Genomic DNA, 19,806 nt, shown 5'->3' on the forward strand with positions numbered 1-19,806 from the left:
CCATCCTGGGGGCGTTTGAGCTGGAGAGGGAGGCGGTGGGTGTGGCCTGAGCCTGGCACCATTGACCCTTGCTGGTCCATCCCGTGGAGAGAAGATGGACTTGCCCACGGACATGCCCACCGCCCTCGCTCCCTGGGAGGCAGCTTCTTGTGCTTCTGCTTCTGCATTGCGTCTAGGGCCATTTTTATTTATTTTCACTTTTTCTACATAGGTAATATATTTTCAGGGCTCAAAAATTTTTAAAAAGGAAAGGCAATGAAAAGTTGGCCTCCCACCTCTGCCTCCATCTACTCCAATCCCCAAACCACAGGTATCTCTCTGACTGGTTTCTGGTCTGTCTAGAGTTTCTTATAGGTACAAGTGAATACAAATATATATGCTTAGTTCTCCTATTTTTTCCAGTTTTATTGACATATAATTGACAATATATAACACTGTATTAGTTTAAAGGTGTACAACATGATGCTTTGATATACGTATAAACCGTGAAATGATCAGCACAATAAGTTTAGTTAACATCCATCACCACACATAGTTACAAATTTTTTTTCTTGTGATGAGAAATTTTAAGATCTACTCTCTTAGTAGCTTTCAAATATACAATATGGTATTGTTAGCTATGGTCACCCTGCTGTACATTCCATCCCCAGGACTTATTTATCTTATAACTGAAAGTTGTACCTTTTGACCCCCTTCACCCATTTTGCTCACCTCCCAACCACTCATCTGGCAATCACTAGTCTCTTCTCTGTTTTTATGAATTTGGTTTTTCTGAGATTCCACATATAAGTGAGATCATACAGTATTTGTCTTTCTCTGTCTTATTTCACTTAGCATATTGCCCTCAAGATCCATCCACGTTGTCATAAATGGTCTCCTATTTTTTATGCACAAAGTTAACATATAAACTCTTGTACTTTTTCTTTATTTAAATATACCTTGGATTTTTTTCCATATTGAAGTAACCCAAGCCTCTTATTCTTTTTTACACTACATAGTATTCCATCACGTGGATGTACCATAACTCAAGTGACCAGTCCTCTATTGATGGGCATTGAGTTACTTCCAGTCTTTAGCTACTACAAACAATGCTACGATGGCCTTGAACAGTCTTCATTTACCCATCAGTATCATCTCTAGAATCCACAGAAACAGTTAACTACCTTCCCAGCTCCCCCTGACGCTGACACCAGCCGTGTGTTCTCTCCAGGGTACCACACACACACTTCTTTTCCCCTGGATGCAGCCGTTCCCAAACTTTGGCATGCATCAGCATCTCCTGGAAGGCTCATTCCAACCTGGATTCCTCAACCTCCCTTTCCCCCTGAAGTTTCTGATTCAGTGGGTCTGGCTGAGGCCCAAGAATCTGCATCTCTGACCAGTTCCCAGATGCAACTGATGCTGCTGCTCAGGACACAGCACCTTGAGAACCACTGTCCTGATGCATTTTATATTCAATATGCACAGTTTCCTCCCTTATAACTAGCCCAGTCCGCCTTTAAGTCCTTTGCTATCTTTTTTCCTGAAGAAACCCTTTATCATTGTGAGGGAAAAAACGTGACCGGGAGACAGAAAAGCAGGGCTCTGACCTCCACTCTGATGCTGCTCTGTGCCTTTGGGCATCTTGTTTCCCCAGGACTCAGTTTCCTCAACTCATTGAAGGAAAAGCTCTGTGACCTCACATGGGTGCGAGGAGTAAATGAGACAATGTGTGTGGAAGCACTTTTCAGACCCTAAGGTGGTACACAAATGGAAGGAGCCACTGTCGTTTCTGAGCTGACAAGGAAGTTTCCTTCTAAAGTAAGAAAATTACTGGGCTGGCAGCAAAAGAAGTGGCCCAGGGAAAGAATTTGAACTAGCGAATCAACCCCGAGCTGCGCCGCTTAAGATGTGAGGAGGAGGCTGGGGACTTGCAGAGGAGGAAATACGGTCTGGTTCTGCCTGCATCCTCTCTCACCCAGCTGGAGCTGGGAGCCCTCTGCATCTTCTCCCTTCCAGCTCCCCCTTCCTCTTGTCCCCACCCTCTGCTTCCTGATCCTTGGCCAGGGGTGGGAGCGCTGCTGAAAATCACTACAACTGAGGCGTGGGGAAGAGCCAGCTTTAGAACGGTGCGCGTGCGCCTACGGCCAAGCCTGCCCTACTGGTGAGCATCTTGGTGTGCTTCTGGTCTTTGTCTTTGACGCCTACTCTGAAAATTAAAAATGAAGATGTTCCAGAGACAGTCTATTTAGCCAGCCCTGGTGGTCTAGTGGTTAAGATTCGGTTCTCTCACCACCGTGGCCCGGGTTCATTTCTGGTCAGGGAACCACGACCACTGGCCTGTCGGTTGTCAGACTGTGGCAGCTGCGTGTTGCTGTGACACTGAAAGCTCTGCCACCAGTATTTCAAACACCAGCAGGGTCACCCATGGTGGACAGGTTTCAGCGGAGCTTCCAGACTAAGACAGACCAGGAAGAAGGACCTGGCCACCCACTTCCGAAAAAATTGTTGCATGAAAACCCTATAAATAGCAGAGGAGCATTGTCTGATAGAGCAAAAGAAGGTGGCACAAAAGGACCAGGCAGGGTTCCGCTCTGCTGTGCACAGGGTCCTAGGAGTCAGAATCCACTCATCAGCACTAACAACAATCTAGCTACTCGAATCAACAAAGCACCTCTCATCCACCAGATTTGCTTGGAATATAACCGGAATAAAATGTGAAAGAAAAATTATGAAAAAAGAAAATCTGTGGAACTTCAGTACATTAATTTAGCCTTTTGATGAGCATTTTCCCAGTACCCACAGGAGCAGGGATTGGAGAACTAATTACTTAGAAGGCCTGATTTGAAGAGATTTGACCTAAAAGGTCTCCCCCATTGGTCTACCCAAGCCTGATATTGATGCCATTCTTAACTTAAATCTACCATGAAATTGTTACTATGGGAGTAACGCACTGCTAGGTGGACTGTATCACTTGGGCAGCCCTGCTGTCTGGCTTATGGAGTCAGTCAAATGGGCATTAGAAGGAGATGAGGGAGTGGGGTGTTTATTCCTCCTTCTCTCCCTGCTTCGATGCCAGGGACTAGCGATATCTGCGTTGCTCTGTGATTACAGATAATCACAGTATCTTCAATAAGCTCCAGTAACACGATTTCCGCCTGAGGCCTACGGGTAGTTGTGACTTCCTGCTGTTCCTGGTTTTGGGGGCATCAGCACGCCTGGTTTGTTCCCTGAACCCTGTCCTGATCTACGAGTTGTCCCTTTATTCAATTATTGGTTAAGCCCCTTTGAGTGCAGTGCTGTTTTCTGCCAGGACTTGACTGATGCACAGGGACACATCAGGATGATGCGTAGGGATTATGTCATCTGTAGCAAAGTGGAGCAGAGGCAGGTGTGAGCTCTGCGGGAGGAGGTCCCAGGAGTGGGGAAGAGCTAAGACCAGAGTGTTGACTGCTCTTTGGGCTACAGGCCATCACAATGGATGGTCAGCAAGGGCAGGATGAGGCCACAGCCCACCAAGGGCAGATCACAGTCAGCACCTTGCACAGTGCGGGGATCCCTGTGGACTCTCAACACATGTCGTCTGAATGAAGGAAAGAATCAGCCTCTTAGATGGGTGCCTGAAAAGAGAGCCAGGAGGAACTGAAAGAAGGGGTTGGAATGGAAATCGAGCTTGGACCAGTTCTTACTTTGGCTTTGGGCCAGCCTGAAACAGAACTGGGCACCAGCTAAAGAGAGGCTTGTCAAATTCAAAGATGCCGCTGCTTTTGCCTCCAAGAAGCTTAGAGTCTAGCCTAGAAAAGACTGACAAACAGGATCCTTAAAGTCTTTTTCATTATTGTTTAATATTTTAAAATAACTTTTTTCTGCTTACCTGTCCACATTAAAGAAATTGGGAAAATACACTTAAGCATGAAGGAGAAGATGAAAACCACTCAGAAATAACATGTGCCATCCTGTGTATATCCTTACAGTCCTCTGAGAGAGAGATAAAGAGAAATGACACTGTAACTTGCTTTTAAACTCAAATTACAATACGTCATGAAATATTTCTCATGTGATTAGCATCTTTTTACCAGCCAGGGGTGTGATGATTAACCTTGAAGTGAAGTATGACACACAGCAAATAATGGGAATAACTAACACTGCTTGAGTACTTACTATCTGCCAGTTACCATGTTAACTCATATTACATGTATTAACTTGGGCTTGTCCTCATAACAATGCTACGAGGTAGGCCTTACCATTATCCCCTTTTTATACACGAGGAAACTAAGACAAGAAGAGTTTGAATAACTTGTAAAAGTGGTGGAGCCAGGAGTCAAACCCAGAGGGTCTGGTTCCAAGAGTTGTAAGCAAGTTTGGCGACAGTGTCTTCTTGGGAGCTTTGGCTCCCATTCTCTAAGTTAGATGTGGAATGTCCAAGCTCATCTTTCCCCTCACATAGAAGCTAGCATGGACTTTGCACAAAACTGGTGCCCACTTATTACATGAGTTCATTTATCAAATGAGTCCCTGGAAAGTTATGAAGAAGGAATAGACATGTCCCAAGTTATGGTGTGACAGGGTGACATTTGAGACAACTTTTTGGACTGAGCAGAGGGTGCACATTTTTTGAACACTCATTTTCATTCTATCCTCTTGGAAAGAATGAAAAATTTTGACCTCTGGTACTTCTTCTTGATGTTTCCTTGTTGTAACTCCTAGTCAGTTTGTATGTGGACTATGTTTTCCCAAAACATCTCTCAGAACTCTCTCAGAGATTAGGTAGAGTGGGGAATGTGGGCTTGTGATGAGCAAGGGGTCTGCAGGAAGGCTCATTCAGCTTGTAGCAGAGCACCTGATAATTTATACTTCACTGTGCTAATTATTCATCTCTGAGAAGACAGAGAAATTAATTTTGACAAGGAAGCAAGAACTAACTAATGAAATGATTTTGCTTTCTTGGCATGTGTGATAGCCAAGGAGAGAAATCCTTGTGTAGTCCAAAACACCCAGATCTCATCCTCGACGACTCCTCTTTCACACCGCCATCCAGGGCCGTGGAGAAAAGCCAGGCATGTCCAGCCCTCACTCCACTGCTTGGAGGTGTACGTGCTCATCGGGGTGCACTTTTCTAATGTGCATAAAGATCCTGAATAAGCCAGCTGGGGCCATGCCCACACCAGTCAGTGAGCCAGTCCTGGTTGATCCTGCTGCTCAAAATCTCCATCCCCATCTTGGCCTCTCCATCCCACTCCTGCTGCCTTATGCATTATCATTTCTCACATGGGAGGCAGTAGGCTTCCTCGCCTCTGGTCTCACCCTTCTCTAACCCAACACCATGGGTCATGCCAACAACCACAGTCATGCCACTTCCCCTCAAAAAACCCTTCCCCTCAAAGTAAAATCCATAGAAGTTGGGCATATAAGGCCCCCAATAAAGCTCCTTCCCAGCCTAAGCTCCCACTCTGTCCCCCACTTCTTTTTTTTTGTGTGTGAGGAAGATTGGCCCTGAGCTAACATCTGCCAATCCTCTTCTTTTTGCTGAGGAAGACTGGCCCTGGGCTAACATCCATGCCCATCTTCCTCCACTTTATTTGGGATGCTGCCACAGCATGGCTTGACAAGCGGTGTGTCGGTGCGCACCAGGGATCCGAACCCGAGAATCCCGGGTTGCCGCAGCGGAGCGTGTGCACATAACTGCTTGCACGACCAGGCCGGCCCCCTGTCCCCCACTTCTTGCAGTTTCCAATTACACCTCTATGCCTTTGCTCCTGCTGTCTCATCTGTCTGGAAGGTCCTTTCCACCATTCTTCATACCCTTTCTCACCCAGACAATGCCTTGTACTCCCAGATCAAATATCAACTCCTTCTGGAAGAGTTACTGGGCTTCTCTCCTTCCCTCTAAAGACAATGCTTCTCTTCTTCACATGGCTGCATTAGAATTATGTGGCAGGGGGCTTTCTGACCACCTCACTCACTTCACTGTGAGCTCTATGAAGGAGAGACTCTATCTTGTATGTCGCTATAGCCTCAACTCCCAGCAGTGCGCAGAGCTCAGATTTTACAAAAATATGTACAAAATATAGCAGAAGCACAAACCTAATGGTGTATTCCAAGGAGTTGAATGGGCCCATAAGAAATGTGCCAAGGAGGCCAAGAGATGAGACTCAAAAATGGTGCTAAAGACAAGCAGAATTCTTTAAAGTTGTATTCTGAGCCAGGAGAGTCAGTAGAGGGAAACATACTGCTTGGAGAACAGGGGGCCATGTTAACAACAATTATAATAAGGCTGGGATTCTGCTAACAGAATACAATTTTACTTTGATACTCTCCATCAGAGAGAATGGTTTTCAAATTGGGAAGGGAAGAGTGAAAAGAATTAGTTGCTGCCCAGCATAGCGGAAATGATAGCATGAGATAATCTTACTCATGTTTCTCAGCCTTGATTGCATACTGGGATCACCTCAGGAGCTTGAAAACTCCAGACCAAGGGTGGGACCCAGCCATCAACAGCTTTCAGACCTCCTCAGCCAATGTTGAGAATCACTGTTCTAATTATTTTAATGGAACTCAAGCCTACAGACGCAGATGATTTATGGCTCAAGAAACTTAAGGATCCTACAGCAGAGAAAATCTGGAAAATAGGAGTGAGGCCAGAAAACTGGAGATAGGAATGCTTCCTTGATATTCACAGAAAAGAAAAAAGAGTGTTGTGGAAACTGCTGAAGTTAAGCTCTAAGTTGATTCCTGGCATGTTCTAGAAAATTTCATTACAAAAACAACTTAGGAACATTACTGTGTCCCATCATGTCAATAGCATTAAACCAGTGTGAGTTCAGGCAGAACAAGACATCTTCAACTGATCTCCTTTCCCTGGGTGGGGCCTCCAGGTTGGCAGATCAGAGGAGTGTGGCCAGGTGTTGTGCATAGTGTAACTGTCCTCAAAGCAGAGACAAGCCCTAAGGGGCTCCTGGTGAATGAGGGTCTGCACAGGCATGTCCTGTCTGTGCCCGTCATAGGATGGCATAAGTGAGGCCCAGTATCTTTATGGGTTTACTGAGATTTATGGTAGTCAAAGCACTTTCACATACATTGGCTCACATAATTCTTACAGTCACCCTGAGGTGACAGACATAACTGACTCCACTCTAAAGAAGAAACAGACTTGAGGATGTCTAGTGACTTGTCCAAAGTCACGAAGCTAGAATGTGGCAATGCCCAGTCCCAAAGCCAGGCCTTCTTACTGTTTGGAGCCTGTCTTCCCACCACCATCCCTTCTGGCTTAGGAGCTTTGGAGTTGCCTGTAACTGTTCGTGCCCAAACTAAAACCTCAAAAGAAATCCTGATGGACACATCTAGGGCCCCGTCATACCTTATGGGAACGTAAATTCAGGGCTATGATGGTAAGCAGGGTAAAGGGTTAGGGAGTGGGTGCTGAGGTAGTTGTTTTATATAGTGGCCAGGGAACACTTCCCTGAGAGGGTGACAATCAAGCAGAGGCCTGAAGAAGTTGAGAGAATGACCTGCTGATGCTGGAAGATTGCTCCAGGCAAGGACAGAAGCCATGAGGTAGGACTTGCTCCACGTGTTCAAGTTGCAGCAAGACCAACGTGGCCGAGCTGGTGAGATGACAGAAGGGAGGACGGAGAGGGGACCCGGGCCAGACCAGCTGAGTCTGCTCTGCTGTGTACCTAAGGCTGAACATGGGGCCAACCTCTAGTTTTTCCACCGTGAGTAATGCTGCTGCCACATTCGTGCACACTGCTCTTCTGTACGGTTCCTCGAGGCAATGCCCTGGTGCAGCAGGGAGGACCTTGGCGGTTAAGAAGCCGGCACGCTGCCTTAGGCCCTAGCCTTTCTGACTGATGGGGGAACTGGACACATTTCTCTCTCCAAGTCTGCTTCCTCTGTTGGGAAATAAGGGACTGAGCCACGGGGTAGCTTCGAGATCTTTCAAGTCTATTCCAGAAGGCATCCTCCCTAAGATGCTAACAGTACTTTACAGCTCTAGTCCTGTTGGTGGATGGCAATGTGGAAAGAGTCAGTCCACTGACAGAGCCCCACAAATATGGTTTTGGTTTCCACATAGATCCACCAGCACAAGATGTGTGTGAGTGAGTGTGTGTGTGTGTGTGTGCATTTAATTTTTATTTTTCGTAAGGATGTTACCATAATGTTATTTATATTGCATTTCTTGAATTGCTATAGAGGCTGTGCATTTCTCCAAATAATGAGTAAGTATTCTGTATTTTTTCTCTGGTATAAATAGTTCATTTCCTATGATTCCTTAGTAAGTGAATTTTTGGGTAGCCAATAACCTGTTTTTCAAACCCTTGCTTCTAAGAATGTGACGGGTAATTTTACATGTCAACTTGGCTAGGCCATGGTACCCAGTTTTCGGTTAAACACCAGCCTGGATGTTGCTGTGAAGGTATTTTTTTAAATGTGATTAACATTTAGGTTGATAGACATTAAATAAAGCAGATTACCCTTCATAATGTGGGTAACTCATCCAGTTGAAGGCCTTAAGAGAAAATACTGAGGTCCTCTCTGCCCCCAGATTACCTTCAGACTCGAGCTGCAACGTCAACTCCTGCTGGAAGTTCCAGCCCGCTAGCCTGTCCTGGTAATTTCAGACTTGGTAGCCCCCACAATCACGAGAGCCAATTCTTTAAAATAAACAAATCCTCCTCCCCCTTCTCTCTGTCTGTCTGTCTCTCTCTCTATAAACACAATATATTTTACACTATTACATGTTACACAATATATATGTGACATCATATAGATAGATAGATACATATTGAACACATCCTATTGTTCTATTTCTCTGGAGAACCCTGACTAATGCAGAGTGTGAATACTCCTTGACCCCTGAGGTCTGCACACCTGTGGGATACCTGAGTTGCTTGGAACTAAAAGACAGCAGGGTCTGTGTGTGGTGTGGGTGGGACTATCTCAGGGTCATCTGATCAAGCCTTCATCTTGCCACCGTGACTGACTCCTGTTCCCACCAACTTGGTGGGTCCCTAACACACAGGCCTGGCCTGCTCTTGCTCTCCCGGGGGGACAAAAGGGCACAGCAAGAGCATGTTGGTTCACCTGCTTCTCAGGTAAAATCACCTAGATCATCCTTTTCCCCTGTACATACGTCTGAACATAAATTCTATGTATTGGCCACACTAGGCTCCAGGCACTGTGCCCAGGGCTTGGGAGGCGATGGTGAGAAAAATTGACCTTCCTCCTTCCCTTGAAGTGCTGACAGTTTAGTGCAGGTGACAGACGTTAATCAACTAATTTCTACGGAATGTCAGAATTTCAAAGACCTTAGAAATCCCCTCATTTTAAAGATGAGAAGAGAAAGGCCCCAAAAGGTACAAAACTTGTGCCAGGGTCAGGCAACATACCCTCCAAGTTCCACATCCTTCGTTTCTCTACTTCCAGTGCCCTCCTCTCACCATCATAAAATGAGCACAGAAAGTTTTCTTGATGGGTGCAAAGTTCAGGCTGAACCATTTGAAAATATTTTTGTAGGTCAAACACACTTGCATGTCAGTCATTTCATGTGGTTCAAACTAACATTTTCTTGCTTAATCCTTATAGCGATCCTGTAAAGTCAGTATTATTCCCCCTTTTATAGGAAACTGAGGCACAGAGAGATCAAGTAACCTGCCCAAGGTTTACAGCTAGTTTGTGGCCACCCTGGGATTCACGTGAAGTCTGACTGGTACCCGATCTGAGCCTCTTCCAATCCCTTAAGCTGCTTCATTAAAGAAATCTAACTTCAAACGAGTGGCTGTAACTTGTGATTACTGTGCCATCGCGACCCCCCTGTGGGCCCTTTGCTACCCCCGTTCTAGGCCTGGTCTCCTGCTCCATTTCCCAGGTGAGAGGCTGAATATGGGGGCCAGCGAACTTCTCTAAGTTCACTCAGCAACTTCACATTCCAAAATGCATTGCAGGCTGTCTCCTTGACAAACATACTCTTCGTTTGCTTATTTGTTTGTTTTTGTGTTTTTTAACAGCTGATATATTTAATTAGCGATGGGAATTCCACTCAAAAGACTTTTATTGAGAATCTAAAATGTTCAGAGGCATAGTGAGCATCTATCACGCATCAGATGTTGTACTGGAACTTGGGGAGACAAGGATAAATGTTGAACCCTTGTTATAAAATGAACTATGTCCCCCCAAATTCATATGTTGAAGCCCTAACCCCCACTGTGACTACAGTTGGAGACAGGGTCTGTAGGGAGGTAATTAAGGTTAAATGAGGTCATGAGGATGGGGCCCTGATCCAATAGGACTGGTGTCCTTATAAGAAGAAGAGACATCAGACATCCCTCCCACTCCTGCCCTTGAGCACAGGGGAAAGCCCATTTGAGGACACAGTGTGAAGGTCTATGAGCCAGGAAGAAAGCCTTCACCAAAACCCAAATTTTCCAGCACCTTCATCATGGACTTCTAGTGTCCAGATCTGGGAGAAAATAAATGTCTATCATTTAAGCCACCCAGTCAGGTATTTTGTCCTGGCAGCCCGAGCAGACTAAACAGTCCTCAAGGGGCCCATTCTCTAGAAACTGAGACGGACAAGGAAGATGTGATAATGCTGAGTGATTTGTCCTCTGAGAAGGATAAATATGGGGCTGTGGAAGCTCAGAAGTAAGTCACCTAATTGAGGATTGAGAGGCAGGACGTGGAGGAGAGCCAAGGAAGGCTCCTCAGAGAAGGTGACATCTCTGCTACATATTGGAGGAGGACAAGAACTGAGCCAGAGAAAAAGGAAAGAGAAGGATGTCTTGAGCATAGGGAGCAGCACAAGAAGAGGCCTTGGGAAACTGTAGGGATGAGCAGCCGGTCACAGTTAGACAAGAACTAGAAGTACAAAAGTGGAAATTCAAAAGTTCAAGCAAACTGTCTGGAGAACGAAGGGACAAGATGAAGAGAGAACACTGCTAACATAAGAGAAAATCAAATTCCAAAGTGTTTAGGGCAATCAGAGACCCAGTCCATAACCCAATGGCTCTCTTTTTGTCAGGAGGGGGATTTGACAGCAACATCTCACGCATCATTACTGCCTTTCTCCTGGCTTCCACCCTTCATCATTTGGACCCGATGAAGTCTCTGGTAGCCTAAGAGCTCTTGCCTTTCTCTCCATCTCACCTTCACCCAGTCCTATTCTTTCTGTTCACAGCCAATTTTCTTATGAGTTATCGATAGTCACTCCATTTTCTTCTCTTCAACCCACCGCCACTTGTCTCTTCTTGCTGAGGTCGTTAATGGCTCTTAGCTGCTGTATCTGAGCTCACTTCTTAGCCCTCTACCTAACTGATTTTGACCTGTGTATGATCTGACCCTACTGATGACTCTCTCCTCCTGGAAATGCTTGAACCTCCCTGGAGCGCCTCTCTAGTCTGTAAGCCTCCTGAAGGCAAGCCTCCTGTAAGCCTCCTCACCTTGTCCACCATCACCTATGAGGACTCCCTTTAAAGCTACATCTCCAGCCCCAATTTCCCTCCTGAGCTGCAGACCTATGGCCTTCCTGCCGACTGGATAACTAGTACCTCTTGGTATCTTGCAAACACATCCAGGTCTCATGCTCATACTGAACTCATCATCTTTTCCCCCAAACCTACTCCTCCTCCTGATCTCCTTTCCCTGTCACCACCTTCTATCCAGTCATGCATCCACATACCTGCTAGACTTTCACCCAATCTAATTCTGACAATTCTAGCTCCTTAAAACTCTCAGATCCATCTCCCCCATCCCTGTTCATTCCACTAATATCCTAGTTCAGGCTTTCACCATCTGTCTTCTGGTCTAAGGTATAGACTCTGGATTACTTTCTCTGTCTCCCCTCTAGTATCCTTCCCATTCTTCCACCATACTGCCACCAGTGTGATCGCTCCACAATGGAAATCAGCTGAAACTATTCAGATACTCTTTGCTTTCAGAATAAGTTCGAATTCTTTCGCGTGGCAAAGCAAGTATGATAATGGTACTTCCGGCTTCTGATAGGTTCAGTTTACACCCCCAGAGCTCATGAGCTGGCATTTGCCCAGGGGCCTGTGGTGTGGAAGGGTTATGTCTCCATTCTTTCAGGGAGGAGAGAGAGGCCATATGTATTGATTCAATCTAGAGTCATTGCCCAACCCCCTGGCATTCTCAACTTTACCCAGCGTGATTTGTGAAGGAGGGTCCCACCTGGATGTGCCCCCCATGGAGATCTTGGGAAAAACACATGAATTATTTGCCTCAGAGACTACAGTGAGGCAAGTGGGGTGCAAAATTTAAGAAGGCATTCACTTTCAGGGTCGTGCCTCACACCTGTTGCACGCATGTATTCACCTTGCTTCCCATTTTATGAGTATAAACCATGAAAAGAAGCCTAAATACAAATTACCAGCAGCTTATGAGTTTAGAGTCTGGATGAAATTAAGTGAAGTCTTTAAAAGTTTAGGCTACATAAACATAAAACTTAACCTGGCTGATGGGTGTATAAGTTAGGTCCACCGTTCTGGAAAGCAATTCTGCCAAATATATCTGGATCTTTAAATGTTCTCAGGCCATTTGACCCAGTACACTTCCAGGAGTCTATCTTAAGTAAATAGTATGTAGACAACTATTCTTGTGTACAAAGATATTCATGCATAATGTTTATAATAATAAAGGAAGCAACTAAATGTCCATAACATAGAGGAAACCACAGAGTTGGTGGTACATTATGTGTATTATGCATTATAATGCAGCCATTCAAATAACAATAATATAGACTTTAAATAAGTAAACATACAGACAAAATCATATCAAATACACTAAGATTACAAAACTATATGCATAGCATAATCCCAAACTAGCTAATATTCAATATATGCTTAGAAAAAAAAGACTGGAAGAAAATACACAAAAAAGTTAATAAGGTTATTTCAGGGTTTGGGGACTATGGGTGATTTTTATGTGTTTTTAAAACTTTTTTCCCATTTTTTAAAAATTTAAATAATGGTCATATATGTCTTTCAGAATAAAAAAAATGGAAGTTCTTTTAAGTAATTTTTTTTTAATTAATTTTTTTAAAGGAAATCTATTCCACTCTCTGGGACTTCTCCTCATCATTGGTATTTACCAACAGATCGCCACTCTTAATTCTGGCTTAGGAAAGAAGGTGAGAAGTTTTTGATGACAACCAATAAGGTTTGTTGCTATTGTTGCTTTTAATCCTCAAGAGCACATTTGGTTCAAATAATCTCAATGGCTACACCACTCCACAAATTCCATTGTTTGCCCAAGCAATTCTCACTGGGACAGAAGCAGGGCATATGGCTTATGCACAGCAGCCTCTCTCAGTGCCCAGGACTCGCCACGACCACTGGATGTTTCAGCTCCTAGACTTCTGATGTTGCTAAAACAGCTGGAAATGAGTACTGTCAGCCATAGCTGGCTGTTCAGAAGACCGTGTGTGGAGGGCTTTCTTAAACCCAGGAGCAGGGCACTGAAGAGCTGGACACCCAGCCCTCTCACGAGTCCCCAACTCCAGAAAGCTGGATTTCCTTTCATATTAATTGGTATCTCCAGCCTCTATTTATATTCACATCCAGAGATAAAGAAAGATGAAGCTCAATTTGGACCTAAGATTGATAAAGAACCGAGAGTCAAGAATGCCCTTACTGCCTCCGTTTCCTCATCGGTAGAGAGGGAGAGCTGCATTAGGTTTTCTCCAAATATCCTATTTTATTGATGAATGTCAGGCACGCAAGAGTGTAGGCGTGCACTTACATTAACCAGTGCTGTCATTGGAGCCGCCTGAGTGAGTCCGCCTGCCGGAGGGACAGTCTGGCTCTGTCTAAGCTCCCTCCTCGCTGGCTTGGTACGGCCAGAGCAGCACGTACGGTGCTGGCAACGTGAAAACGGCTGGTCTGCAGGCAGGTCCATCCCTGCACCTTCCCAATTTACTAGTAGGGGACAATCTAAGATCCTTCTAGCCATACAGCCTAAAGAAAGCTGCTTTGTTTTCTTTTAAAAGATTTTAAACAAGACCCAAAAATCTAGCAGAAATAATTAGAACTAACAGAATCATTCTCACTAATTAGAGGTCCCATTGGTTGCTTGACAATTCGCAGATTTGTTCCAAACTAGGATGCAGATATCAAATAATTGTCCTCAATTATTTTTAAAAAGTGCTTATATTCTTTTTTCCAGAATCTGTCTTTCACCTAGGGCAATTCATAAGAGATTTAGGAATACATAATGATAACACTGTATCTGATCTAGCATGATTTAAAAAGAAAACATAATTTTAACTTCCTAAAAAAGCGGAGACAGGAGAACAAAAGGAAAGGAGGAAAAAGGCATCCACAGAAAACACCACATACTGGAAATGATTCCAGAATAATATCATAAGCTTGCTCTGCACACCTTCTTTCCCTAAGTCCCCCATCCCTGGAAGTCCACTCACCTGCCTTTCTTAGACATCTCGGGTACTTCTCTTTGTTTCCAGTGCACTCTGCTTTCAGCGGCCAAAACCCATCCCCACCACAAAAGGAAGATGCCAACTTTCATATTCTGGACAGGCAACATGGGTTTCCAAATCCAAACAGTTCCCTCAGGAAACAGCAAAGAGGAAAAGGATGTTCTTTTTCTCTCTTAGGACGTTATTGGTCTGTTCATTATTAGAAGGATGTTTACTCATGCAAAAAAAATCAACCCACAGTATGTAATCTGGAGAGCAGGAGAAAGCAATTTCCACTAAACCTATAAATCCTCCTACGTCAGATGTCAGGGATTTTCTGAACTGAGGTTGAAGTCCTGTGTCCCTGTCAAACAATTATTTTGGCTGGTCTAAATTAGTTCATTGTCAGATGTGATGACCATGTTACTAAAGGTTTGTATTTTCTCCTCTGATGAATAGAAGGCAGTAAAAACGGACCAAAGCAATTTCCAGAATAAGAAATTCCAGGGGTGCTGAATTGCTTTGTATGCCTGTTAATGAGCTCCTCCCTGGATCTATTTTAAGCTTCAAGCCATTATTATTTGCTTTAGCTGAGGGCTAGATTTGGACATTTCTCCGCCCCCTCTCCTTCCTGTGGCTGAATCCATGGAACCTCAGGGCTTCCTACCTGGGTGGGTTGTCAATATGGCTGAGGTTGGCGAAGAGGCTTTTTTTGTCTTTGTTTTGCACAGAAAACTAAATTTCTTTGTCAGTTGTATTATTCATATTACGAACTTCATTAGACGTTTCACATTTGAAGAATATCAGTAATAAATTAGCGATGACCATTTAGTTTGTGTTATCCATTGTTAAAAATATAACAATAGGCCCAAAATGGAGTCAGTTATTCTAAGCCCCACTTCACTAAACCAAGACCTAATTAGTTTTGTCTATCCCAGAAATGGAATCTTAAATCAGTCAATCAGGCGTTGCCTAATCAGCACTAACTAGGCAATCTGCCTGATAGGCTCCTGTGAAGGGGTGGAAAAAGTTTCCCTTCTTCCCTTCTAGGTTCTTTGGCTGCTCTAACAATTAAATTGACACAAGACAGATTAACAGGAGAAAAACAAATTTGATTTTGTATGTATGGGAGGCCCATAAAACTATGAGACTCAAAGAAGTAACCAAAGCAGGAAGGTTTTATATTTTTAGACAAAGAAACAGTAAATTCATGAAGAATAGAAAAGACAAAGAGATTTGGGTTTAGGGTAGTAAACTAGTGAAGAAATAACAAGGTTTGTTTATACAGTCTTCTCAGTCCTAAATTCCCTATCTCTGGTGATAAGAGTGCCTTCTACCCTCCTGGAACAGGGAGGGTACCTTTCACATGAGAGATTTATTTCCTGCTTTCAGAGGGACAAAGGAGGGTCAGAGTGTCCTTGCACTGGCTGTAAATTTAATTCAAAATAATCAATATGCCAAAGTGGCATATTTTAGGATATTGTATTCTGCTCCCCTTTAGTTGGAAGAATCAATTATGCAATCAAGGTCTTGCCTGGAATGTCATAGTTGAGAATGACGCTCATTTAACTAGGTGCAGCAAGCCATTTTAAAGAACAAGGGTTGCCTGTAGGTATGGAATAGTAGAAATCAGTAAATGTTTGTTGCATGAATAGATATCTATGTCTAGATTTTTTTTTTTTTTTTTTTTGGCATGTGGATGTCCAATTGTTCCAGCACCGTTTGTTGAAAAGACTATCCTTTCTCTGTTAAATGGCCTTTGCTCTTTTGTCAAAGATCAGTTGATTACATTTGTGTGGGTCTATTTCTGGGCTCTCTATTCTGTTCCACTGATCTATTGTCTACTCTTTTACCAATACCACACTGTCTTGGTTACTATAGCTTTATAGTAAGTCTTAAAGTCAGGTAGCATCAGTCTTCCAACTTTCTTCTTCTCTTTCAATATTGTGTTGGATAGTCTGGTCTTTTGCCTTTCTATATAAACTTTGGAATCAGTTTTTCAATATCCATAAAATAACTTGCTTAGATTTTGATTGAGATTACGTTGAATCTATAGATCAAGTTGGGAATAACTGACATCTTAACAATATTGAGCCTTCCTATCTATGAACATGGAATATCTCTCCATTTAATATGTCTTCTTGATTTCTTTCACTACATAAATAAATGAATTAGTGAACACTGCTACTAAGACTTCATGTTTGGAATTATTTCTGGAATGTCAAGAACCTGAATCATACTGTAGAATTTTCTTATTTTCAATATTCTCTTCTTATGAATGATTAAGGAGGCAAACTAACATTTTTTGAGTGCCTATGCCCAAGAGATAACTTGAATGAGTCCACTTCTCCAACTGCACTGCCACCACCCTCATCTAGGCCCCATCAAGCCTTCCCTGGACCACTGCAATAGCTTCCTAACCAGCCCCCCATGTCCATCCTTGTCCTCCTGCCAGTTATCAATTTATTGCCTCTCAGCCCCAAGCTCACCTTCCTTTGCCCTACTTTGTGATACTAGAGCCAGACTCTGCAAACCACATTTTGTCTTTGCCAGCCAACGTGATGCTAGGCTCTGCCAAAAGAGGGTGCTGGACAGAATCTGCAAGGCTAGAGGAGAGAGACGGGAATGTTATTCTTGTTTTTGTTTTTTAAGGTGGCAGAAAGGGGTGCAGAGTCTAGCTGGTACCTGCAGTGTTCCCTCAAAGCAGCTGAGGTTCTCATGGTACCAGTGAGCAGCCCCCAGCAAGTTTCTTCTTGCCACCAGAGGCAGGCAGCTTGTTCCCGCAGTAGCCACACCTTCTCATCAGAGTCTGAATCTCAGACTTGCAGGACCTCCTCTAAGTTTCTAAGTTCCTTCCTTGCTTACCTTTCCCTCAGCCTGAGAAGCTGCTCTCTGCAGTTGCTACCTGTGTATACCTTAGAGTCTTCTACACTTTTTTACGGTTAACCACCTTGTAGCTAGTTAACAACTCCTCATATTAAATGTTCCCTGTTCAAATTGCTGGTGTGGTTTCTGCCTCTTGACTGGACCCTGACTAATACACTCCCTATGTTATTCTCCAGAGAGCAGCCAGAGTCATTTATTTTTTAAATTTGGATCCCACTGATTGTCAGTGGATATAAAAAACAATAAAATATGGATTTTTGCCTATATGGTGAATGAACTCTCCACCCCTGCTAATACATTTCTGGAGTTGCCTGATGCACTTTGAATAAAAGCTAAACCCTGTATGCTGGCCTTGAGACCCCTGCCAAGCTTCCCAAGTTTATCTGGTTTCCTTCCCCCATCTCACCACGCTCCAGACACAGTGCTAGATGTAATGGTTTCCTGCTGTAATGGTCAGTTTTATGTGTCATCTTGCAAGGCCATAGTAGCCAGTTATTTAATCAAACACTAATCTAGGTCTTACTAGGAAGGTATTTTGTAGATGTGGTTCATTTCTACAATCAGTTGACATAAAGTAAAGGAGATCACCCTCGACAATGTGGTTAGGCCTCATCCAATCAGTTGAAAGGCCTTAAGAGCAAAACTGAGGATTCTTGGAAGAGGAAATTCCACCTTAAGTCTACAGCACCAGCTGCTGCCTGAGAGTTCCAGTTTACCAGCCTGTCCTACAGATTTTGGACTTTCCAACCCCCAAGATCATGTAAGCCAATCCCTTGAAATAAAGTAGGAGGTAGATGATGATGATAGATAGATAGATAGATAGATTGATTGATGAGAGAGAGAGAGAGAGAGGGAGATAATAGATAGATAGATGGTAGATCTGTATCCTACTGGTTCTGTTTCTGGAGAATCCTGGCTAATACTCTTGGGTACCTCAAACTCAGCCTGGGGATCTGCCTGAAGCTGTCTCCCCACTTCGCAGGGCTGGCTCCTCTCATTCTTTGTCTCAGTTGAACATTACCTATCCAGAGAAGCCCTCCCTGACTGCCCTACCTAAGCAGATTTTGTACCTGTTCTTTTCCTTTAAAGCATTTCTAACTACTTGTTTGTTGTTGATCTTCTCGACTAAGATTTCAACCATCAGTGAGGCATATCTGTTTTGCTCATCACTTAGAACCTTAGCTGGCTCACAGTAGGTGTTCAATAAATATTTAGTGAATGAATAAATGAACCTATTAAATGTCCAATGCTTTTATTTCCTAGGGAAGAAAATGTGCAAATACATTTAAATTTTTTTCTGTTTAATTTTGAAGTATTCTAAAATAAAGAAAACAATTTCAGATGCTCATGTATTAATACATTTTAGGAAAAATTTCAACAACAGTGTTTGAAATAAAAATTACTTCTGATTAACATTGACTTAATTTTTAAACACAGTATCATAATTGCCCCAATTTTCTCACCTTGAGAGTTCATCCAAACCCAAGCCATCCTGTGTAGCTCATCTGCTCCATAAAATAGCCTCTCCTGACCACAATAGCTCATCTTGAGCTCTCCATCTCTGTGTGCTGATAGCACTTATTCTGTACCGTGCAACTTTAGCATTTAATTATCTGCAGCCTAAAATGATTGGCTACTTGTTTCGCATTAGTCTTCTTTCTCTAAGGACAATATAAATGTCATCGCTGTATCTTACTCATCTTTTTATCGCACCAGCACCCAGCACAAGACTTTGTATAGTGTTGGTTGAAAAATTGCATTCCTTTTTGTTAATTTCTCATAATTGTGGTCAAATAAGAAATATTTCATGAATGCTTAGACCAATTACCTGGTGATTTTCTGAACAATCCCTCAAACACTTGGTTAAAATCCTTGGGACATTGGGCACCCTGGTCTCCTTCCTGTGAGGCAACCCTACTTCCTTCCTCGGCAAGCTCTTTCCACCAGGAGCCACAAGCGGGTTTTTAAATGTGGTTTTTAGTTTAAATCAATTAGAGGTTATGAACATGAACTAGCAAAGAGGAGTCAGTAAGATAAAACATATATATAATCCCCCGCTCTTGAAAAAGAGAACAAAGGAAGGCAGCACTAAAGATTTCTATTTTTCAAAACTACCATGGTTTTCTCTTTTTAGATGACTTGAATTTTTCCCTTCATCAGGTTAGAACTAGAAATCCGAGGAGTACGTATGAAGTACACAGTATTTTCAGCTCAGTCATGGACGTCTTAGGTGACTTTGGACGTGTTTTGACTTGCTCTACTGCAAGGTCTCACTTGGAGATAATCCCTCTGAGTTATAGATCCATCTAGGATGAGGCATAAATAATAAATACCTGTAAAGTGCTGTGTCAATCAAAAGAATAGTATCACAGAAACAATATGCAACAACATCCTCCACAAGTAACCCATGGAAAACCAATAGATAGTTTAAAATGAAAAGTAGTCAAAAGTAGTGGTTCTCAACCACTATTTCAGCCCACCCAGTGGACTGAAGACCACTGTCTGGCCTTGGC

At 43.3% G+C, this 19,806-nt stretch overlaps 1 protein-coding gene across 1 annotated transcript in view; it reads right to left on the reverse strand.

The window, feature by feature from the left end:
* Positions 1-14,806, reverse strand: part of GABRR1 (gamma-aminobutyric acid type A receptor subunit rho1) — a 37,207-nt gene extending 22,401 nt beyond the window's left edge. The window contains exon 1 of the mRNA XM_087443872.1: positions 14,414-14,806. Within this exon, the coding sequence (XP_087299998.1) occupies positions 14,414-14,535 (122 nt within the window). The 5' untranslated portion in view covers positions 14,536-14,806. The remainder of the gene's footprint in view (positions 1-14,413) is intronic.
* Between the last annotated feature and the right edge of the window lie 5,000 nt (positions 14,807-19,806).

The sequence above is a fragment of the Ceratotherium simum genome, chromosome 19 (assembly GCF_057802395.1).
Source record: "Ceratotherium simum simum isolate JZ-2026a chromosome 19, ASM5780239v1, whole genome shotgun sequence".
NCBI classification, from domain to species: domain Eukaryota; kingdom Metazoa; phylum Chordata; class Mammalia; order Perissodactyla; family Rhinocerotidae; genus Ceratotherium; species Ceratotherium simum.